Here is a 25,065-nt window from a genome sequence, read left to right on the forward strand (position 1 = left end):
ACAAAGAGGATAAAGGTTAGAACAGGAGTTTTAACTTTAATCCTTACCTGAATCCTGATCCATTTCGCCACGGAACTGAAAGACAGAAGTCTTTGAGGCATCGCTTCGCATTCCTACGGCGCCGAGCTGAACTCACCTCTAAGTGGTACTTCAGCATTCCATCACGCTCTCTCCATCTCGCGGCCGCCCTCCGACACCTAAGGAGACAAAGACAGCAAGGTGAGCAAGGGGACTCTCTAAGGCCATACAAGCTACCCCCAAGGACTTACCTGATTTCCCACGGGAGGTATTCACCTCATTTCGGGTCGGCGCAGTCAACTCTGCTTCATCGCCGTACCCCGGCCCCTAAGGGGAGAAAGCAAGGACAATACCAGTTACCCCCCACAAAACTTACCTGATTTACCACGGGGGGTCTCACCTCATCTCGGGTCGGCACAGTCAACTCTGCTTCATCGCCGTACCCCAGCCCCTAAGGGGAAAAACACAATAGACTTACCTGAATTTTCCCGAGTGCCATTTGGAAATCTTCGAGTGGATTAATCGGCAACCTGCAAGGAATTGGACAGAGTGAAGAGCAGACATTTGAACTCTTATGAACAATTGGACTTTAAAGTCAATCCTGGAACTCACCAATTCCTCTACGCCAGTGAAGTAACTGGTCATCAACGCGCCCCTGCGGTCGACGCAGGATGGAGAGCTCATCCTTCCAAACCATCAGGTGAGACTAAGGAGGGGACATCAAGAGTGATCAGTGGGAAGACAACGGGAGTGGGGAAGGCGGGTTGACACTCAATTCCACGGGTGGTTAATTCCTCTTCTCCTTTGCAGAAGAATATTCTTGCGAGCCAGACAAACTAGGCTGAGCGGGCCAGTCCAGTCAGTCATCTCGGCGCTACACGTCACGCTGGTGGAAATAACAGCGGCCCAGTTCCGGTCGACGCCCCCGTGGGAACCAGGTGATCGTAACAGGTATTCTCTCATTGGTTTCATGCATGTCACGATGTGGGTTTTCACATTCACTGGCACCCATTGTGTGTGTGTGTGTGTGTGTGTGTGACGGGCATGTGTTGATGTACATACTTGCCATTTGGGTTGTGTCATGTAATGGGCATTTCAATGTGGGGTGGATCTAATACTTGGTTGGGTCTTTGGACAGGGGTGGCGTGCGGTGGGATTTGGTTGACCATAATGGCCATGATTGTGAATCATGACGTGTTAGGGGGGGGAACGTGAGTTGGGGCCTGCTGGCAGGTGACCGTCACTGCTGGGTGGGCAGGGGTGCAGGGGGACATGAGTCGGGCCTGCTGGCAGGTGCCCGTCACTACTGGGTGGGAGCGGGGGTGCAGGGGGACATGAGTCGGGGCCTGCTGGCAGGTGCCTGTCACTGCTGGGTGGGCAGGAGTGCAGGGGGACATGTGTGGGTGCTCACTTGTGCATGGTGATATGTGGGCTGGCTGGGGAGCATGGCCACGGGTGCAGGGTAGTCCCCTGTGTTGTGGGCTGCCTGCAGGGCCTGGGGAGGGGGGGAGAGTGCACACCTGGGAGGACACACACTGCCAATTCGCGTTGGTGCACCCCAGAAATACACGTATCCCGCTTGCCTAGCGTAATCGCGTGTGGAACTCCCCGCACACCACTCAGAATACACATATCCCGCTGCCCAAGGCCTATCGCGTGTGATCCTCCCCGCGCACCCCTCAGAATACATGTACCCCGCTCGGCCAAGGCTTATCGCGTGTATTACTTCCCGTGCACCCCCAAGATACACGTACCCCACTCGCCCAAGGCCTATCGCATGTTTGACTTCCCGCGCACCCCTCAGAATACACATACCCCGCTTGCCCAAGCCCTATCGCGTGCATGACTTCCCGCGCACCCCCAAGATACACGTACCCCGCTCGAAGAAGGCCTATCGCGTGTATGACTTCCAGCGCATCCCTCAGAATACATGTACCCCGCTTGGCCAAGGCTTATCGCGTGTGAAACTTCCCGTGAACCCCCCAAATACACTCTACCGGCCCTGTGAACTGGTGCAGGGTTAGCGCAGCCCTTTGCGCTGCATTGGAGATTTCAATGCCTTATCCTTGCGCAAGGGGCGTTCTTGGGGGCGTAACTGATGCTGCGGGATGTTCTCTGCGCCAGCCCTCAAAATGGCTTTGATATTCCATGAATACGCGGTGCGCCATAATGCTGTTTAGCGCACACGGCTGGCGCACAATGCATCTCTGCGCTGCTCGCGTGCGCTGCCTCTGCGCTGAAATCTATGAATTACCCTGTTAAACTCTTTGCCTCAAAACCTGAGAAACTGGCAAGGTTACAGGAGCCAGAGAAATCAAAAAGGGCCAGAGCCCTGCGTGAACCAAATTGAATTGAAAATGAACATTGTGTCCATGCTGGGAAAGCCGGCAAGGTTACTTGAACCAGAGTGAACAATCGCCCTATATATAAAGTTTATACCGGAGAATGAACCAGTCCTTCAGCGAACCATAAGACCTTGGGAGTCCGAGAGTCAGACTTGTTCTCAAGATAATTGGCTTAAGTGAAAACTTACTGAAGAGCATTTCTTTTTGTATTCAGGTCCACAAGAAATATCTGAAATATTGGCAAACTTTATGAACTATTGAAAAAACGATGTCCTGGTCTCCTCCTTTCTGTTTGTTTTTTTTTTTTGTTTTTTTTTTAAGTTGTAGTGCCAGTTAGCAATTGGAATTACGACAGGAGGCTTTTATTTGAGACTTTAAGCACCCTTAGTTTTAGTTTTGCTAGGTAGGGAAATTCCCATGTGGAAATAGGGCAAGCCAGGAGTTTTCCTTTTTATTTAAATAGAATCACATTAAAAATGTCACTAAGTCATCCTACTCCCTCTGGTTTGCCACACAGCCCACCTACTGTTAAAAAAGGTACAGCTCTATCCATACTTGGACGATTGGCTGATAAAGGCCCGATCTTTGGAAGTGTTGCAGAAGGTGCATTTGACATGTGACCCTGTTCGAGCTGGCATTCTCAATAAATGTGGGCAAATCAAAATGAGTCCAATCCCAGAGGATTCTGATCATAGGAGCAGTGATGGATACTACTCGTTTAAGCAAAGCCTTCACACATTTATATAGGGATTTGGCAGTATATCAAATAATCTGTTTTCATGTTTCGCCAAGCACTGTCGGTCTGGTGGTACCAAAGGCTCTTAGGTCTGATGGCATCTTGCATCCATCTAGTCCTGTATACAAGACTTCGGATGAGAACTATTCAATGGCACCTCACAAGCAGCTGGAACCAACTGTTGGATCTACAGAGCATGGAAATGTCAGTACCGATTCACATTCAGGAATCCTTGGTTTAGTGGAACATATGGAACTGTTGATGGGGTTCCCTTTTCAACCTCAAACAAACAAATATAGCCCTTTCATCCACTCAAAGCCGATTGCCATACAGGTAAAAAAGTACATATGTAAATGCTTCCTAGATTAGAATCAAGTGACTATGATTTCGTATAATGACTACATAGAGTACACATATGAAAGACTCACTCACTTCTCTCATTCCACAACATACATATAGACATTTATAAACATATAGCATTATTGAATTTCTTTTGCTATAAAGCATTTTTATCTCAAACCAACATGCTGTTTGTTTGGCTAGAATAACACATTGTATGATATTGGCAACAAATAATTGTTGTCATTGATTCCATATCAGCGATTATCACATCAATACACCACAAACCCAATATGTTTTGGTGCTTCACAAACAATAATTTTAGGGAACTTCTTCAGGGGAGACACAAACAAATAACTTTATGATTACACAATTGTCATTCCTATTTTGCTCTTTGTAAAGAAATCTATAGTCCTAAAAAATCATGGGTCCAATATAATTCAGCTCAATAGTGCTTTTTGAAACTAGATTCCCTTGCTACATATGTTAGGTCTTTGAATATCTCTTGCCACCTGCAGAGCAATATAAAAACCTAGCATTATTAATGCTGCTCGTAAATAATTAAATGGAGAGCAAGCACCGCTCTTTCTGTTGGTATTTAGTACTTACTCTTAAAGATTTAAGAACGACATAATTTCTTTTAGACGTGTCATCCAAATCAATTGGACCCATCCCTGTAACAACACGAGCATGATAATCTGCTCTGTTTTTTTGTGCTAAAAGCAACTTAATATATGTAAGCCTGAAAACCTGATAGAAACTCCCACAGGAGCACATACTCATGTGTTTTCCTGAACAGAAATAGGGTGGCTTTTTTGATCGCAAGTCACCTGCAACACGCTGTTCTCAAAACAGACCTTTAGGACAACGTCAGCAGTCAACCCAAAAACTAGCAGGCCGATTCATGTAATTCCTCTCAAAAGTGTCGCACGCGGCTGGCGCACAGCGTGCCCGTGCGAATGTCTGCGCCAGCCGCGTGCGATAAAATCAATTTCCGCGCACAGCGTATTCATGGATTCTCGCCTCCAAAAGCAGACGTGGCGCAGCGACCCTGCAGCAGCGCCAGTTACGCCCCCAAGAACGCCCTTGCGCAAGGAAAAGCCATCAAGATCGCAAAACCATCGCAAAGGGCCGTGCCAACCCTGTACCAGTTTACCGGACTGACAAACAGCAAACGCAAAGCGGGGAACGCGTATTCCGGGTTTCGGGAACACGCGTGCGCTAGAAGTTTCACACGCGATCTGGCCTGGGGGAGCGTGTGCGTGTATTTCTGGGGTGTGCGAGAAGTTCCACACGCGAACGGGCCTGGGGGAGCGTGTGCGTGTATTTCAGGGGTGCGCGAGAAGTTCCACACGCGATCGGGCCTGGGGGAGCGTGTGTGTGTATTTCAGGGGTGCGCGAGAAGTTCCACACGCGATCGGGCCTGGGGGAGCGTGTGCGTGTATTTCAGGGGTGCGCGAGAAGTTCCACACGCGATTGGCCTGGGCGCGTGTAGTTCAGGGGTGCGCGAGAAGTTCCACACGCGATTGGCCTGTGCGCGTGTATCTCAGGGGTGCGCGAGAAGTTCCACACGCGATTGGCCTGGGTGTGTTTAGTTCAGAGGTGCGCGAGAAGTTCCACACGCGATCGGGCCTGGGGGAGCGTGTGCGTGCATTTCAGGGGTGCGCGAGAAGTTCCACACGCGATCGGGCCTGAGGGAGCGTGTGCGTGTATTTCTGAGGTGCGCAAGAAGTTCCACACGCGATTGGCCTGTGCGCGTGTATCTCAGGGGTGCGCGAGAAGTTCCACACGCGATTGGCCTGGGCGCGTGTATTTCAGGGGTGCGCGGGAAGTTCCACACGTGATTGGCCTGGGCGCGTGTATTTCAGGGGTGCGCGGGAAGTCTCACATGCGATTGCCCTGGGCGTGTGTATTTCAGGGGTGCGTGGGAAGTTCCACACGCGATTGCCCTGGGCGCGTGTATTTCAGGGGTGCGCGGGAAGTTTCACACGCAATTGGGCTGCGTGCGGGTATTTCAGGGGTCCGCGGGAAGTTTCACACGCGATTTGGCTGCATGCGGGTATTTCAGGGGTGCGCGGGAAGTTTCACACGCGATTGGGCTGCGTGCGGGTATTTCAGGGGTGCGCGTGAAGTTTCACACGCGATTGGGCTGCGTGCGGGTATTTCAGGGGTGCGCGGGAAGTTCCACAAGCGATTTCATCAGGGTACGTGTATTCCAGGGGTGCGCGGGAAGTTCCACACGCGATTCCAGCAGGGTACGTGTACTTCAGGGTGCGGGGGAAGTATCACACGCAACATCATCAGGGTACGTGTATTCCAGGGGTGCGCGGGAAGTTCCACACGCGATTGCCGCAGGGTACGTGTATTTCAGGGGTGCGCGGGAAGTTCCACACGCGATTCCATCAGGGTACGTGTATTACAGGGGTGCGCGGGGAGCACCACACGTGAATTGCACGTGTGGGTCCACCCAGGTGTTCCCTCTACACCCTCCACCGCCCCTGCAGGTGGCTCACACCACAGGGGCCTACCCTGCACATGTCCTGCAGGCACCCCATCCACCATGGCCATGCCCCCCAGCCAACCCACATGTCAACTTGCACTACTGCCCACCAACGCATGTCCCCCTGCACCCCCAGCCACCAGGGGCACCCTCCACCAGGCCCCCACCCATGTCTTCCACCCCCCCACCCCCCAGCACTGTGGGGCACCTGCCAGCAGGCCCCCACCCATGTCCAACTCATGTTCCCCCCCCACCCCCAGCACTGTGGGGCACCTGCCAGCAAGCCCCCACCCATGTCCAACTCATGTTTCCCCACCCCCCCCCACCCCCCAGCACTGTGGGGCACCTGCCAGCAGGCCCTCGCCCATGTCCAACTCATGTTCCCCACCCCCCCCCCCCACCCCCAGCACTGTGGGGCACCTGCCAGCAGGCCCCCACCCATGTCCAACTCATGTTCCCCACCCCCCCACCCCCCAGCACTGTGGGGCACCTGCCAGCAGGCCCCCACCCATGTCCAACTCATGTTCCCCACCCCCCCACCCCCCAGCACTGTGGGGCACCTGCCAGCAGGCCCTCGCCCATGTCCCATCCATGCCCCCCTGCACCTGGGTCCCAACAATCCCCAATCATGGCCGTAATGGCCATCCTCCCCTGCCAAAAGGCCCAACCAACTGTCACATCCACCCACATATCAAAGGCAATTACATGTTACACACCCAATGTAAATAATGCAAATGAACACATGTCTGTCACACACAATGGCTGCAAGTGAATGTTAAAACACCCAACATGACATGCATGAAAGCAATGAGATGATACGACACATTGAAGGATGAAAATAGAAATGAATTTAAAATCAACTTGAATGGAAATGAAATGAGAAAAACCACAAAGCAAAACAACCAAAAGAAGATGAATGTCCATGAAAAAAATCAAAAACACACAGCACAATCAAAATGAATGGTGTCCAAAGTCAGTCAGAAAAGTAATCCAAGTGTAAATGATAAACAAAAACCATTGCTCCATGGCGATGAAAAAATCCAAAAAATAAAAAAATCCATTGAAGAACTATTTACAAGATAATCCCGGGTCCATGAGCCCAACCAAATGAAACCTAACTATGACAACTAACTAAAAACTGAACTATATACAAAAATGTGGCGCATTGTCCAATCGCAACCAAATAAAAAAAAAAATTAAAGGAAACCTAACACTAACTATATAACTATATACAGAGGCGGCGGGCAAGTCCAGCGGCTCACTCCGTGGTGTTCCGGGCCAGGGCATCATCGAACTCCTGTTCGATGTCCCGGAGGCGGTCCTGTTCCATGGCCCCGAGGGTCCGCAGGGACGACGCCATCTCCTCCTCCAACCCCCTGCGGATTGCCTCGAGGCACTCGGCCCGCCTCAGGGCCCTCCGCATGGAGTTCTCCGTCCTGACCATTGTGAGCCGCGCCTCTTCCGCCCGCCGCCGCTCCGCACCTATCTGCTGGCCCAACCGTTGCCACACGGAAGACACTTCCCGTCCTGGGTCTTCCTGCCCTCCGGCCGATGCCTGCCCCTCCGATGTTGATGGCCCCGAGCCATGATGCCTCCCACGTTGACTCTGCTGCTGCCTCCGACGCCACTGCCTCTGCCAGCACGACGGCATCCTGGCTGATGGAATCCACCGACGCCGTCGTGCACGTGCCCTGCCTGATGATGCCGGCACATCCTCCATCTGCTGGGGTACAGTTGCTGTGGTGTCCACCCCTGCTGGACCTCTGACTCCCGACTGTGGCAGGGATGGGATCCCCACCGAGCTGGCTGCATTGGTCAGGGCAGGTTCACAGGGGGCCCTGGTGGCATCTGGGCCGGAAGACAGCAAGGAGAACGACTGGCGTATAGTCTCCACAGAGGAGGAGAGGGCCACCAGATTGGCCGACACATGCAGCAAACCCCCGAACATGGACGATCCCAATTGGGCCACGTCGGCACGGTGCTCTTCGTGATGACGTGCGTGCTCCTCCTGGGAAGCACATACGGCATCACGAATCACAGCCGTGCGCATCGCGACCCCAATCAGGACCTTCTCCATACGGCCAGGGGTCCCCTCGTCCGCAGGTGGAGGGGAGTCAGATGACATGGACATCCCCTCTACCTGCGGACGGGCCTGGGACGGGGCATCCCTGCTGGTGCATGGTGGTGCACCCACAGGGTCAGGGACAGCGACATGCACAGGCCCCTCCACGGTGACCTGTGCTGCCTCCTGCCCCTGCCCCTGGACTGCACCACTTGCACCAGCAGGGATGTCCCCACCAGGCCCCATGTGCGCCTCAGTGGCGGCCTCCTCCTCCTCCTCTGTGGAAACCACCAACCTGGATGGCTCCTCACCGTCTTCCGCCGTAGCAGGCCCCTGTGGGGGCTCACCCACCCCTTCCGCTGCAGCCGTGGGGGCATCCCCGCCGCCTTGCTCCACAGCGCCGTCTCCGCCCTCTTCTTCACTAGCCGCTGCGTAGAGGGAGACATAGAACACAAGCATCAGGGTACTGTACAATGGTCCCCTAGACAGGAAGCAATAGCAGATGAGTGCCACTGTCATCAAAGTACACTTCCATCATGTCCCTCCACAACACATGTGTCAGTCCAGGCAAAACACACACAGTGACAGTCATGGTGCATGCCATGGACATTTCCATACATGTCCAATGGACTCTCGAAACATACAATGTAATGGAACTCACATGCATCATGGGTCATGCCTATCACATGCACACACTTCACCTCAGTCACATCCATCTGGCCCCGTACACCCCAATCACAGTGGATACAAGGATGACTAGGCTGCATCAGTGAATCTGTAAATTGTCACAGACATGTGTCATGCATCCATGGCATTCACAAGTCACAGACACGCAGGTCAGGCACACAGACATGGATACCATATATGTACCTGGCATCAGCACCCATCCCCCCCCCACCAATGTCCAGGAACAGAGACTGCCATGCTCTCATGTGTACAATCTGCATAGGGCTCCCCATGTCGCATTTAAACACCTGCAACAACCGTGCGGTTCACACATTACTGGTCGCACATGCATTACCATGATGTCCCTGCACACATACATGCGTACATGGCCTATGTCACACATACAGGCAAGTATCAGACAACCAGTACACTGCAACATGCCCTGTCTCACACAGCAATGCTTGGCCACTTACCGCTCAACTCCAGACGGGTCTCCCTCTCAAGGACCTGGGCGTGGAGCGCTGGGTGTACGCGTTCCAGGACCCTCATCTGGATGGAACTCATGCGGCCCCGGCCCCCCTCCACGAGACGCCGGGCCTTTATGAGGGTCCTGGACCTCAAGTCCTCCCAGCGCTTCTTGACCTTCTGGATGGTGCGGGTTGCCACCCCCCTCCGCGTTGATGGCAACCACACAGTCGGCCCAGATCCTCTCCCGTCCTTCCTTGTTGGCGCGGGACGATCCGAAGAGGGCATCATACTGCCCCAGGACTTGCTCCACCAGGACACCAACTTCGGTGGCAGTGAAGCTGGTGCCCCTCTGCCCCTCTGGCCGGGGGTTGCCACTGGTGCCAGATGTTGATGTGCCCGACATGGCAACCCCAGGGGCAGGAGTGGGTGGGCAACTGGGTCCTGGGGCTGGGCTGTGGAGCGATGTTATCCGAGTCGGGAGTCTTCTGTTCCAGCAGGGGTGGACACAGCAACTGGACCCCTGCAGATGGCTGATGTGCAGGCACCAAATGGCAGGGCACGGTGGCAGCAGGCAGGCAGCAGCAGATGGCAAATGGGAGGCTGCTCGGGGCACTGGGGGGGCAGTAATTCGGCCTTCTGGGCAGGAGCGTGGTCTTCCGTGTGTTTTCGTGTGTCCTTGATACGGAGTGATTTGGCACGTGAAAATCCTGCACGTCAGCGTGAAAATCGAGGAAAGGCCCTTAGCACGTAAGCGCGTCAGCACGCGAACGCGATTTCATTGGACCAAAGGCCCTTACAGCATAAGCGCGTCTGTGACGTTTCGCGCACGGGCGTTGCCCTGGCAGGGCTTGGAGATCCCGCGTGCCTTTACACTGCTCTGTACGTGCTTTTCGTGCGGTGCGTGTGTTTTCCATCCGTTGGGGTTCACACGCTATTACTTCACAGCGGGTGTTGGCTACGCGTTCTTCTACACGCAAGGCAGACGGTGAGTGGTACCCCGCTCCCCCCCAGGCCTGATCGCGTGAATAACTTCACGCGAACCCCTGAAATACACGTAGCCCGCTCCCCCAGGCCCGATCGCGTGAAAAACTTCACGCAAACCCCTGAAATGCACGTAGCCCGCTCCCCCAGGCCCAATCGCGTGAAGAACTTCACGCGAACCCCTGAAATGCACGTAGCCCACTCCCCCAGGCCCGATCGCGTGTGAAACTTCTCGCGCACCCCTGAAATACACGCGCCCAGGCCAATCGCATGTGGTACTTCTCGCGCACCCCTGAAATACACGCGCCCAGGCAAATCGCGTGTGGAACTTCTCGCGCACCCCTGAAATACACGCGCCCAGGCAAATCGCGTGTGGAACTTCTCGAGCACCCCTGAAATACACGCGCCCAGGCCAAACGCGTGTGGAACTTCTCGCGCACCTCAGAAATACACGCACACGCTCCCCCAGGCCCGATCGCGTGTGGAACTTCTCGCGCACCCCTGAAATACACGCGCCCAGGCCAATCGCGTGTGGAACTTCTCGCGCACCCCTGGAATACATGCACACGCTCCCCCAGGCCCGATCGCGAGTTGGCCTTCTCTGGCGCACATTTTTTTTTCCTGCACAGGGACGCTACCGCCTGCTTTCGTGTGGCGGACATGTATGGGCCTGTGCGCGTCTTTGGCTGTGCGCTGTTTTTCCCTATTTGATTCCATGAATACGTGTTGTAGGCGAGCGTGTGGGCGTTCTGCGCACTTGCCTCCTGTACTTCCCCCGCGACGCCCACATTTTCACGAGTTGTTCCCCATTCTGCGTGTGACGCCCCGTGTTACGCCTACTTTTGTTATGTGCGCCGCGCTATGTGCGAATTCGCTATGGCCTTATCGCACAGCGTTTGATGACCTGTGCGCCAGCGTGCGCTGTTAAGATGGATTTCTGAACTCTGTCCTGGTGGCGCAGAAGTTCAGAAGGCCAACCTAATTACTTGGAACAGGGTAACCTCTGGACGAGCCAGACCAATCAAGGTAGCGATCGCGGCGGTCAAGACTAGGTCTCAAGAGGGGTGAGGGTGACTGAAAGCCCGCAATGAGCACACAAAGCAAGGACACTTACAAACTACTCCAAACAGGTGTTATATTAAAAATGTATACACATTTATTCCAAGGCCTTTAAAACAATGACCGTAGCGAGAAAATCACAATATAACAATAGTAAACCAACACATAGCATATCAATACAATATATATACCAATACAACAAGTCTCAAGCGTTAGATGCACGAAATGTGTAGTCCACCTAAAAGGGAAGGAAAACAGGCAGTGCAAAATAATGCTTAGACCCAGTCCGCCTTCAGAGGCACCTAACTAAAAGGAAGTCCGAGCCCTACGAAGAGTGGAGCCTTGTGCTCAAAAGTACCTGCACACGCTGGTGCCAACGGGCAAAAGGAGAAGCTCTTCGAGGGAAATCAGGCAGTTCAGTTTAGTGCACAAATGAAGGAGAACAAGTTCTGCGACTCAAGCGCAGCCTCCACAGTAGGCAGAAGCAGAGCGCGAGTACGGAAAAGGGTGCTGTTTTAACACAGCGGGGAAAAGCAATGGGCTCCTGCAGGAGGGCGACCAGATCGTAGCTATGCTACTCACCGGTCCCCGATGCAAGCAGACCCAGGCTTCTCCGCGTCCGTTTCAGTCGCTGGCAGGTTCAGAAGAGCAGGGAACGTCTCGTCGTGTTGAGTAAAAGACGTCCCAATCGAAGAAACCCGCACAGTTTGTTACCACAGCAGGGCAACGGAGCGGCCGTGTGTATCCGAGCCAAATGTACACTACTCACTTCAGACCTGGGAACGCCAAGTGTACGAAGCGTGTGAGAGTGACAAGGACTCGAAATACTACACAACCTGGCAGCGGTTACAGAGCAAGACTCCCGTGTAAGCTGGTCAGTCAGCAGGATGGCCCAGAGACGCTTCCGAAGGCTTACTAGCAGGAGATGGTGAAGATGCCGAGAATAGCTGTTCCCGCTATTCCAAGGGTCGAAGTACCAGTACAGGCCTTCTGGTTCGATCAAAGGTAAAAAGGGTTTCACAAGGCGACAGCAGTGCAGAGGAGAAGTCCTTCAGCGGGTCACCAGCGATTCCTCGGTTCAGCCTCTTGGTTGCAGGATACTTGGCTCCTGTATTCCTTTGTTCGTGAGAACTCAGGAGATCGACATGGTAGTGGTGTTTCCAGCCCCCTCTTATCCACGGTTCCCTTCGCGCCAAAACGGAGGGGACCCAATGGGAGATCCGCTCATCAACACTCTCACCATTCGTGGACCAATCACGGACCACGGTGGTCCCAGGCATTCACACCACCCTAGACTCTCTGGCACCCAGGATGTGTATTTGGACCAGACATCCCAGCCCACATCCTGGAGGCACACACAAGACATGTAGAAGTCCGCGAAAGCATCCGTGTTTCGCGGGAAAGTACATGCCCAAATAAGGAAGGCCCCGGGTCGGCTCGACCTGGGGAAGGTGAAGGGACAAGACGTCAGCGGACAGGACAAAGGAGCCTTGTGGTCTGGCCATTTTGGGAGCCAGGCCACCATTTTGGGTTAAGCACGGAAAACGCGCTTAGAACGCCAAAAGGAGCTCAAAACACAAGAAACGATCGCTGCCACCATTCCCATCCCTGAATCACTTGCACCGATCAGTTACAATCCTAAACGAGTATCTAGGGCCTGTAGAAGGCTAGAGACCCAAGAGAGCTGTAACTTAGCTTACAGTGCCCTCTTGTGTCATGTTGCACGAAAGCTGCACCATGATAAAAGAAACTACGGGAAACGGCGTTCCCCGGTACTGACTGTCTTAAGGGCATGTCAGTTTCCCCGTAAGAAAGGAGCGAAAGCCCAGAGGAGTGCGGCAGAAGGCTGCACTTCTCTGGCAAAGTCCAGAACAAGGTGAAAAGCAACAGCAAAAAGTTTAGGGGTTGCCACATGGAAGGAAAATTACCTACAATTACGAAATCTTTCCTAACATGCGCCACACACTTTTTCAGCGCACATCCCACATTTTGCGCGTGCACGGACTTCCATGAATAGATGTGCGATGTTTTCTGTGCGATAATCGCACTTGCACTGCGATAATCGCACTTGCACTGCGATTTTCGCTATTTCACTGCGAATCGCACGTTTTCGCACGTGTGTGCCGTTTTTTCGGCACACGTTGATTCCATGAATCGGCCTGAAACTTTCTAATTAGCTGGCTGCTCTGGCTAATGCAGTTGCTTACACGTGCGTTCATGTATGCACTACAACGATCCTCAGTCCCTCACCTTAGTTTACCTTCAGTGCACAAACTTTATATATATCTGAGCTGGAGCTACCATTGGTCGCTGCTTTGGCATGGCGTAACCCTGCTATTTGAAGGAAGTGATGACAGTTACCCGGTTTAAACTTCCTCTCGCAGGTACGTGTATTCTGAGGGGTGCTTTAATCTGAACCGAACCTTGGGATTACACATTTTGTAGATTGTAACGTAGTTTTATTCCCACTCACTCCATAAAGATTCCAAGCAATACATTTTGCTTAAGTATAGTTCTGTCCGTTAATACTGATCCATGGCAAAATCTCTAATGGGCACCCAATTATGTGCGCACATCCTAATAGTGTGCATAATCATAATATAAAAGTAATTGTGCTTTATTTCATTCAATGTACTAGTTGACCCCACCTTCATTACTTTTAGTCAAAGAAATCAACAGTTCTTTTTTTAAACTTTTGTTTTTGTCTGCCTCAGTATTATTTTTTCTATTTTATACAGGATGGTCCATCTAACATCTGTACATGTGTCCTTTAGCTGTAAAGTGGTCGACAAATGGAGCTGTCATGACTTTAGTTCTTATGCAAATGTTGTGTTCTGTTATTCTGGTTCTTGCTTTCCTCTCTGTTTTACCAATATAGAGCAATTCACCAGGGCACCATATGGCATAGATGACCATTAATGAGTTTCAATTTGTGAAGACCCGTTGTTGCCATGGTCATGCTAAACCAATTTTAGCTTCTGTACTTCTGCAAGTTTGTCTACAGCATTTACACTGTCAACAAGGGGCATGCCTCACCGTTTTAGGAGAACCCCCATATTTTTCCGTAACCCTGGCCTGCTGGACTATTGGCAAATGAATATAATTTTTCATGATGCAATCTTTCGTTTTTTCTTCTTTTGCAAGCCAACAGCAGTTGTTTGAAGGGACACTTGCCACCATGCAAAATTCTCCAGTTCTTTTTTTATGATAAATTTCCTAATTGTATAATATAGATTAGAAAACGTACCAACAAACTCAATATTCTGAGTTGTTTTCTTTTTCTTAGTGCTGTTATATGCCAGTAGTGCCTCCTTATTGGTCTTCACTCTCTTGAAAGCTTTCTTGATATGTTTCTTATTCAATTAATTTATTAGCCAATCTCTCAGCTTCTTCCGTGAAGGATTGTTTCAGAGCTAATTCTTTTCAACCTAAGGAACTGTCTTAGGGGGAAGATTGTCATGTGTGTGGTTTGGGTGGAAACTTGTGTATAATAGTAATGAATTCTTATTGGTCGGTTTGTGGAAGGGTTTAACTTTTAGAAGGCCAACAGTTGGGTCCACCCAAATCGTAATGTCCAGGAAATTAATAAAGATTGCCCACACTAGTAGCTCAGGAAAGTCTTCATTCTATTAAAGACAAGGAGGCGAGCATTATGCTTTATCTTTCTTTAATACTGCCAATTCAGCATTTTAAAAGTTTAACTTTAACTTTCTGTTTTTAGTTTTTCTTGCATAACATCAGGAAAACAAATGCAAAAGTTACAAGTTCCTCACAAGAACAAAACTCCACTAAGGTCCAGTGAACTACGACTCCCATGAGCCTGAGGTCCTTTGTAGTCTTGACCTCCTCTTCCCCCACCAATCCGGGCACAGGTCGGGGTATAAACTCTCTCCCCTCCCAAGTTCATTCCTCTTTCTTTTTGCTGCCAACAGAAGATAAGTGTTTACCTTTCTAGTTAATCGTATTATGTTATTATTGAGCAATGTGACTCTAGCCTGACAGCAAGGTTTTATCAATAGTACTGTGTTGTAGGACACATGTCGTATGGATAGTTCGGGCGCGCGACTGTGTAAAAAGTTTCAATGCGAGCATATTTTCAGTCATTCACAACAGGCGCGCTTACCTTTTATTATTCGTTCGCGTGTATTTCCGAAAGACGACGGTGAGGAGAAGCTGGGTGGAGCCGCGAGCAAAGCCGCTCATCCCAGGCAGCCACCCCATTCTTCATGAGCGTACACGAACGTGATCTGCGCTGCCGAAACAGCATCGGGCGCTAGGACCCGGTGGAGCGAAGGCCTGCCTACGCGCGTAGGCCTGCGCCAGGCCCGAGCCGCTGTATGCAAGGGTTTTAGGACCCAGCGGACCAAAAGCCTTCGTGCAAGCTGCCCGGCATTCCCTCGGCTCTCCAACGTTCGTTTTCTTCATAAAAGGCAGATAAACGGAGCGGAGAGTCGTGAAGTTGAGTTCTGGAGATTTTCATTAAAAAAAAAAAAAAGACATTTTTACTCAGTTTTGCTGAGAGAAACGTGGTGCGATCCATACAAAAACAAGCTAGAAAAGCTCAGAGGGGAGTAATCCTAACTCTGATTCAGAGCCTTTTTCATAAGCTGACCCCAAGAAGTTAGCTCTGCTAACATATTACTATGGTTCACTCATCGCACCCCAGAGATTCCCAATCCACCACACCTGAGTGGAGTGAACAGGAATGGGAAGAAGATCACGCATGGCAAGAGGACGATTTGTCTCTCAGCTTTAAGAGAGTACTGGGAGATTCTCTGACTCAAGCAGTCTCTCAGGGGGTGCAACCTTTGGCGCAAAGGTTGGAGATGCTAGAAGCATCCATGGCTGAGCAACGAGAACAGCTATCAGCCAGGAAAAGACTGGCAGATCGCCCTGGGGAAGGGGCGTCAGCTGGACACCCTTGAAAAAGTGTTGACAAGAAGGGGTGTAAGAAAGCCCGAGAGAGCCCAGACTCTTTGACCCCCGCGGGCACAGATGAAAGGGACAACGCTGTTCCCCAAAGGCAGAGCGACCCGGTCGCCAGATTAAAAGAAGCTTTTCTGGCTAAAATGGCTGAGGGCCATGATAGACCCCCTGCCCTAGGGGTGGACAATTCAAGGGATTATGAAGAGGGCTATACCCCCGATGATGAAGGTGGCGAAGATGAAGATATAGCTGAACGCATCGCACGTAGTGCCCACGTGGATGAAGACAACATTGTAGATATGTTCGACCCAGAGGCCATTAGGCACCCTAAGTCATCTGAATGGGTGCACTCACCAGGGTGGCATTGTATATGGCACAACACATCAGGAAGCCACTGGACAGAGAGGTCCGACCTCGCATGCGGTCGGAATGCCCAAGACCGGAATTGCCGGGAAGGTTAGCGGATACACCAGACTTGGACCCAAAGATGGTCACTTTCGATACCAAATCAGCGCAAGCCATTAGGAAAGGTGTTGATCGCGCTTGGATCGCACAGGAGGTACCCACAACATACATCAACGGGAAGGCTCCAGCTAGTGCGCCGGGCCTTCACAACAACACCATATATGGCATTTCCACCCAACAGTCAGTCAGGGGGAAGGGACAGAGTCAGGGCTTCCCAGGACTTTGGGAAAACAAGGTAATGAGTAATAGAAAGCAAGAGGCCACAGGGGCCATCTTGTTTTCCATCAGGAATCAACTGATCCCAATGGCAGGGTGTGCTATTGTCAACCAGAAACAGGAAATATTCTTTTACATAAGGAATTCCCATTTACTAGGACGAAGAAGAGGTCCAGCGGAAGAGGAAAGAAGCAACATGAGACCTGTAGAGAGGATTATGACACCATGCCGGGGAGGCTTACAGCTACATAGTGCATGAAAGGGGAAGAGTTTATGGAACAGCGGAGGAGAAACCTGTGAGATACAAAAGTGCTTGCATGCCAGCATTGAGCAGAAGCTGGCCCTGTGGCACCCAGAAAGAGTGAGGGAACAGGAGCCAAAACAAAACAAGCAGCATCTCTCTTTAATACGAAGAGGATAACGGAAGTGTCAGGTTTTCACATTTTGTACCTCACATTTGCAAGGGTCCTTTTAGAAGTTACAGCTGTTATTCCTGGAAAGCTAGAAAGAGAGGTGTGTTAAAGTATTGAATTATTTAAATCATTCCAGGTGTGAGGGTAGAAAATTTCACAAAAAATTTTGTTCAGATTTCCTGAACTACTTTTTCCAATTAGAAAGATGAGATTCTCCTAAGCCAAGATGGTGGAACACTTTCTCAGCAGTGATTGGTTTAGTTTACTGCAGGCAGCATTGTGTTGTCATTGTGGAATGTTCTAAATAGTTCTAAACTGCCTTTCATTAAAGTTTCTACCAGAGTAGGTCATGTTTTAGTTAGCTCCAATAAATAAGGTTTATTTCCACATAATAAGTGGTAGATTACAGTTTTATAGCTTAACATTTAACATAGTATTCAAGTTTGATTAAGACTGCAGTAGAAGAAAGAAACTAGTTTCAAGTGACTCTGAAGCTGAGCAACTGTTTCCAGAAACTAGTTGCAAGTGACTTTGATGCTGAGCAGCTGTATCCAGTCATCCAGTAAAACACAAAGCTAAGTGAACTTTTGGATCTTTAGAGATTAATTTATTGGGATTCAAGTGACAATTTATGTTAAAGTTTCTCTATTGAAATTGGAACAATAATGTGTAAGACTGGTTAACTTTAATAAGATGGTAAGCGCGTATTTTGTTATTTAGTAACCACTAATAAGGCGCGCGGTTCTATGCGCCGTGTTTCTAATGTTTAAACATTAAAAAGTACTAACTTCATTTTTTACAAGCGCGAGTCGGGTCTGTATTGCTCGCGAGCGTGTACCGAGTGTATTTGGATGCGCGCGATTAGAAAAAAGGACCTAACGACGTCGTTCAAGCGTCGCGGCCATCTTGGAATTCGTTATTTCTTCAATACGAGCGCGTTTCTTCACGGAGGATGTTCGAAAATTTTTGACGCCTTTAGATGAAGCAGAATTCTTCCGATTTTGTCCTCAGTTACAAAATAACATCATTTTCGTCCAATATAGTATAAGGTATTATTTAATTCCTAAAAAGTTAAGTTCAAAAGTTATTTCAAAACTGGACTAGTAGTAGTGATAAGTTTTTGGGTGTTTATTTTTAAGGACATTCGTGGTGGTGTTAGAAGCAAAGATAAGTGAAACTACATTGTCATGAATCGAATTACAGCAGAATACCTACAATATTGCTACATAACCACTTAAGAAATTAGATAGCCTAACGGCAATTTGAGCTTAGGCTACAGGTAATAGAATCTAGTAATCAGAAGGTTAGTCATTGTAGAGAAATAGAAAAGGGTATTCTAAGACTGCATTTTTATTTTAGGAACACTACTGAAAAATAATACCAGATCTTTCCTACGAAGACAGACAGAAGTTCCAGAGAGTTCCAGGCTTGTTGTCTCTTTTCTTTCAATCCAATTCCCATTTCCCCTTGGGTTTGCCTGTCCAGTAGTTTGATTGTTGGGCAGGCAGGCTTTGGGGGTTTAGAGGACCAGCTTCACTCCTGCAGGATTCTTCAGCATTGGTCCTGACAGGAAGCAGGACATGCCGTGTCTGAGATGTAGGAAACCAAGGAATAAGGAAAGCGGTGGCGTGACCCCAGGAGAGTTGGGGTGGGCCTGCGGTCCATTGAACAATGCTGATGCCGCTCAAGCCGCAAGGAACAAACCGATAACTGAGAGAACAGACAAATCCAAGAGACGTGAAGGAAAGATACCAGGCCAATCTGACAAAGCGAATAGAAGCCCAGAGGAGAACGGAAACCGTGGTGATGTTTCCATACCAGTCGCAAGTAACTGTCCCCCTCGCGGGTCTACCGTATTCTCAGAGCAGCCACATGGGAATGCTCCCACTCGTCCCAGTACAGAAAAAGGATCTATACTACTAAAAACCAGTGAAGTAAATGGGTAGCCCTATAGGAATGCTCCAATTCGTCCCAGTATAGACAGACTAACTCCAGGAACCAGTGAAACCAATAAGAATCATTATTGGAGTAATCCTACTCGTCCCAGTAACGAAGAAGAGTATTACAAATTGATGTTGACAAGAGTGAATGAGAATCCTTGTAACAGTGATCATACTTGTGTCGGTGATGAAAAGGAGTAGAGCATGACGATACCCAGAAGAGGGAATCTTCACGAGGTAGTAGATCAAGAGAAACTAAGCCAAGAAGTATTGAAAACCAGGGCAAGTATTGGAGGAAAGATTCATGAATCCCTCACCAGTTTAGCAGGGGAAAAGAGGAAACCCCCATTAATAGAAAAGGTCACAAGGCGAACGAGCAAGAAGCCTAGAGTTGTAATACCAGAGAAAAGAAAGAAAAGCCCTCAGAAGTTCTGAACGAACTGTATGAATTGATGGAAGCAGTAACCGGAGACTATTGGAGAATATCACATTGAACTGAACACACCAGGTGAAGTGAGTCATTCTCCTGGCCTTAGTTATTGGGATACTGGTAGGGTCATATAAGGTTGGTTTAGAACAGTGGACTGATTACTTTGGACTTTCACTGACGATCGACGAGCACCCTAGTTAGTTTTGGTTAGATAGTGTAAGGAACGAATGGTGGCAATAGTAATACAGGCACAAGTGACCACAGTTCAACAGTGTTTATTGAACTTTCGCAAGGTGTGATGAATGCCCATCTAAACCTAAATCTACAGATGGGACCAAGCTACGACCATCAAATCATAATAAAGCAGTCCTAGTGGAGTCTTGTCCAATAAAAAGGGTCTTTACTAAAAAAAGATTGCCAACCCTTACCACTAATTTACAAATAATGTGGGGGTAATGTTCATGGAAAAAAAAAGAAGTGTTCACAAATGATATGCCGGGATGCTCGGGCCGTTCCCCTCACTTCCCCATGTTTTCAGCACGAAGCAAGGCAGAGTACTGGAGCAAAGCACACACTCTGGCTTCTGCGCCACAAGGATACTGTTCCATTTCACACAAGTCTGGGCCTTCTGTGTCCAGGCCTCTTTACCTCTTGCAAGTCTCTTGACTCAAAGGGGACAGTTGTACAAAACAAATGTTCTTTTCCTTGCACCGGTATACACTGGTAGGCTGTTCACCCTGGATCATCCTCTTCCGGGCTCAGATCCCTTTCACATCAGTTAGTCTCCCTCTGCTGGGCTTGGACCAACGTCAATGCACTTTACACGATTGAAGACTTTCAAATAGACACACAGTTTATCTTGACCTGTTGTATGACCACTTCGATCTCAATCTTCCATTCTTAACAAAAAGCATCAGTTGAATACTTAGCTGAGACTTTCGAATGAGCACCCACAAAGCTCCAGACCATTCTGTACATGCTATCTTTGCTTGACCTTCCAAAAGTTCAATCAGTCTTGATGGCTTTCAATTATATTCGTGTCATTCATCGCAAACGCCCCTCACACAGTTCTCTTTATACAAAGTTTCTGCTTAACCGAAACACAAGCTTGTTTGTTATCAGTTTCTCCGACTCACCGGCTGTGTTGTCTTTTCTGACGTTGCTTTGTTGTAGGAGCTGAGGACAGTATTGCGGCAGCAATCGCTCCTCCCAGCATAGGTTATCGATGCAGGAGAGCCCTGGGTACCTTGGACACACTGTACAGGTCTGATCGGCCTCCGTTCCTGGTCTTCGGTTTCTTACTTTCCAAGGTTGACGAAAGTAACAGTCTTTAGAATTCAAGGGTACTTCCTTTCTTGCAACCCTCACTGGTCTTGCCGTCTTTCTCCTTGTATTAATCTGCCATCTTGGAACTGCTGTCTACTCGTGTTTTTTGCCTCGCTCAGTGTGCTTGCGTGCTCCGTCTTTTATCCATGTGGGGGAAGTGTAATGAAAGTCAGGTGTATGTAATGATCTGTAATTGCCTAATCTTGCTTGACCATGATGTTGGGACAGGTCAGATATACGTCACTGGTGTTAGTCCGTTGTCACTCACGGTGGGCTGTCTGTGAGAAAGTGTTTGTGTCGGGAATGAGGGTGGTAGGATTGATTTCCTAGGTATCGTACCTGGTAGGATGGGGAAAAGGTGTTATAAGGAAGGGGATACTGCGTCCCACCCTTCGGTGTCCCACTTCCACTTCCTGAAGACCCCTCATCCAGGTGATCCTCCCGCACTGGTCCACCCCCAGGAACTCGATCCAAAAATGATGGCTGTGTCCTGGCTACCTGGATGACAAATCCTCAGGGACTAGCAGGTGAGACGCCTTAAGGTTTCTCACTTTCGGGACGCCTCGTAGCATAGGGAGAGATAGACTGTTCTCTTTTTATTTTAATAAATCCTTCAGTGAAGTGAGTCCGCATCCTCCTTCTGACCTGCCACGCATCCAAATATCTGAGTATTCTTTGAGTTGATTTTCCTTATTGACCTCATTAAGTTTGCAAATTGGTTGTTTTCTTCATTATTTACTGCGATTTTGCACATATTGTTAATATAGATATTACAGGACAAACCATGAGCTGGTTTTTATGTGTTATAAGAGGCTTGTTCTGAGCCCTGACATTGGTACATTTTGGGCTTGATCTGATTTCCCCCCCCCCTTTTTTTCTTCTTTTTCTTAAATGTAGGTGAACATGGCATCTAATCCCATTCTAGATACTTGGTACGGAGCCCGGGACTGGGCGCTGGAACACATGGATGATGAGGAAGGTTGGATTACAAGACTGGAGTATGAAGAGAAAGGAGGGGAGTACCTTAAAGAACACTCTGCTTCCAATATGTATGTACCAGTCACCATTCCAAAAATGGTAGCTCGTCCGGCAACAATGGCAACCAGTGACTCTTCAGTCTCTAACAAGCCAACAGTGACGTCCGCTGTCGGTGTCCTGGAACAAATATAGAGGGCACAAAATAGTGTTGGACGAGTTTTGCAGAATTAGTCTGTTGGAAGAAGTGGGTTGTACATCAGCTGTGTGCTGGACACGTGTCCCTGCTTGTCAGGGCTATTGCAGATGGCAGCCATGTAAAGACTTTGAGAGGGAACATTTTGGGTCTTAGTGCTTAAGAGCCTGCCACTGCCCATATTTGATTGTTGTGAAACGTTGCGGGTGACTTGATGAAACCGGAGGTGTCTTTGCATTTTGTGTAAAACACACTCAAGTGATTTAAGTACCAATGGAATGGTCTGCTCTCCACATCAATAGAACGTAGCCCATCTTGTTGATAAAATGTGTAACTGGACACCGATTTTCTATAAGGCAGCTTAACCGCTTGACTACTAAATGTGCTAATTGCTTCGGGCGCTGGGGGGCTCTGTGGTGAGAATGGTTGCCCCTCAACTCAAAGTGCATGAATGTTTGAAAAGGCCTCTGGCACAGGGGTAGGCATAGACCACCACCAACAGGAAAAAACAAATTATGGAAATGGCTGCCTTACCCATGCATTGATTTTATAAAACTAAAAGTAAGTGGAATCGTTTTAATTTATTTTCTTAAGTGTCACTGTAAATGTTTGGCCTACTGTTTTCATGGTTGGGCTGTGCCATTTTATTCAACCCTGTTCAACTTCAATGTTTGTTTTGTGCTCGAAGCCCGATGATCTGATCCTTTCACCTTCTACAGCCACAAGAAGATTTAACAGGGTTCTGAAATGTAGGCAAGCAGCTATCGTCTGGTTTCCCTCTCTCCTCGTACCATTTGTCAAGATGCTTATATTTTTCAAGGCTTGTAACCCCAATTGATAGTGATCCTGATTCTGCATGGTGGTATTTGGCCTCACTGTTGGTTCCAGTACTCTTCACTTCCTTGTCCTTCCACAAGTGCAGCAGCAAGTGATTAATGTCCTGATTACTTACCAGTAATTTCTGTCACTTGTAGTACTTTGCTTCCTTGTTCCTGTATTAATCCATGAAGGCCCCACCCCTGACCACCTATAAATGCAATCCTTACTCATGAGCCTTCACTACCATACCATTTACCTCAAGCCATGCTACAAACTGGGTGTGCTAGGCTGGCTCTCAAGTATTAGGACATGGACAAGTAGGCCTAGAAGTAATGAAGATTACCTGTAAGCATTTGTGGCATTACTTTAACATCTCTCTTACTTTTCCTGTTCTATACTCACAAAGCATACCAAAGATTTCTGTAAAGTGAGACCAAAAGCCCCACCAGAGGCCAAATGCTGGAAGCTCAGTAAACCTATAATAATCATGTCTCCCGTCTGTGTCAAGTCGTCTTTAACTTAGTATTTACAAACAGCTGGCGTCTCTCCAAAAAGGTGCAGGCCTTAATGGGTAAAAGTCAGAGCTGTACGTCTAATTGCTGCTCAGAAATTCTTTTATTGAGGTGCCCTTCACCTAAGCCCAAGATGCCACAATGCCCCTGGTGGATTGACACTGGACCACAGCGTGACATTGTAGGTCCCTTCTGTGAGTAGATCAGTGCGATTGTGTCTTTCAGCCATCTCAGTGGTCTATGATGAAGACTTTAAACTCCCCAACTCCCAAAGGTGACAAAGAGGCTTTTTTCTCTTAATTATGCTAGTGTAGGCAGGTTTTATGAGAAACACCTGTCTAAAATTCAAAAGAGCCATAGAATCCACCCCCTCGGGTGAGGTACCCAGTCTTAAACACTGAAAGATGGCGTACTGAGATAAAGGCTGGGCCGCAGTGCATAGTAATGGCTTTGGAGGAAACCGTCGGAGCAGTACCCCAAATCCCCTAGCCAACGAGAAGAGGATTACTATCAAGCATACTGTTTATATGGGTAATTGGTTGAGATACGGAGAGGCACAGAGGAAGCACAGATTGTGAAGCACTGTGCGCAAACCCCCAAGTTGGGGCCAGAGATTTAACTTGGAAATGGCAAAACTACCTCAGACACCCCCTCAATACCCCGATGGCAGCGCCCTGTGTCCCAAGGGAGCAGTGAGCCATCCCCAAAAGAAATGGATGAAAGAAGGGCTGTCACATGCCAGGGGAAGAAAGCAGTTTTTGCCATACACGGCCACAAACGAGGTCAAGTTAGGAGAATAATCCTTCAAGCGAGAGAGCACCTTAAGTGACAGGAAGACATTCCCTGGACACCCTAGCCTCCTTAAACCTTCCCTTTCAACCTCAAGGCTGCTTGATTCCATGTGCCACTTTGCAGAAAGCCAACTTACCTGAACACTAGAGGAGGGTTGAGAGGAAACTCGAGAGGAGGGGGATCAGGCCAAGAGCCATGGAAGTGGACATCATGCTCCAAGGGGTGTAATCAAAATGACCACCTCAGTGCTGCTCCTGATCTTCTGAATACGTCCTGGGGATCATTGGAACTAGGTGATAGGCATAGATTAAAGCTTCTGGCCATTTGACTGCCAGAGCATCCACTCACTATGCAGTTGCCTGCTAATAACCATCAGGCACTGAGGGAGCATTCAAGCATTCTGCATGTCCCCGTTATAACAGAAGTGTCCCTGCTTCCTAGACTGTAACTTTACTCTGGTGTTAGCACACTGCAGGCATAGCATGAGAATGTCTGTGGCCCTGTTTCGGAATTGTACTTTTACTTCAACATAGAGCACCCACTGAATACAGCATTATAAGTCACTGTCTCTTTTAAATGGTCATTGCACCCAGTTGCTAGCACATACCACAACTTAGTCTCGAGGGTCTTGGGCCCTCTGCATGAAAATCGAATCTAGATGCTAGCACATCCAGACTTAGTATGTTAAAATTTTCTACGCATTCTATACCATAACTGTACTTGATGTTAGCACACAGCATATGCAAGTCCTAGTGTGTGTTTCTGGCCCTCTGCATGAAAAATGACTTCAGATACCTATACCTATACACAGCACCCCTAGGTATAGAACAGAATGATACCCCTGCCTTCCATAACGGAAACAATATTTTGATGTTAGTGTA

General features: G+C 49.1%; 1 protein-coding gene across 1 annotated transcript in view; it reads left to right on the top strand.

Annotated features, from left to right (window-relative positions):
• The window catches only part of ACTR5 (actin related protein 5), a 508,848-nt gene extending 486,644 nt beyond the window's left edge, over positions 1-22,204 (top strand). The window contains exon 9 of the mRNA XM_069652370.1: positions 21,788-22,204. Coding sequence (XP_069508471.1) covers positions 21,788-22,060 — 273 coding nt within the window. The 3' untranslated portion in view covers positions 22,061-22,204. The remainder of the gene's footprint in view (positions 1-21,787) is intronic.
• The last annotated feature ends 2,861 nt before the right edge of the window (positions 22,205-25,065 follow it).

The sequence above is a fragment of the Ambystoma mexicanum genome, chromosome 3p (genome assembly GCF_040938575.1).
Source record: "Ambystoma mexicanum isolate Mex_15411 chromosome 3p, UKY_AmexF1_1, whole genome shotgun sequence".
Lineage (NCBI taxonomy): Eukaryota > Metazoa > Chordata > Amphibia > Caudata > Ambystomatidae > Ambystoma > Ambystoma mexicanum.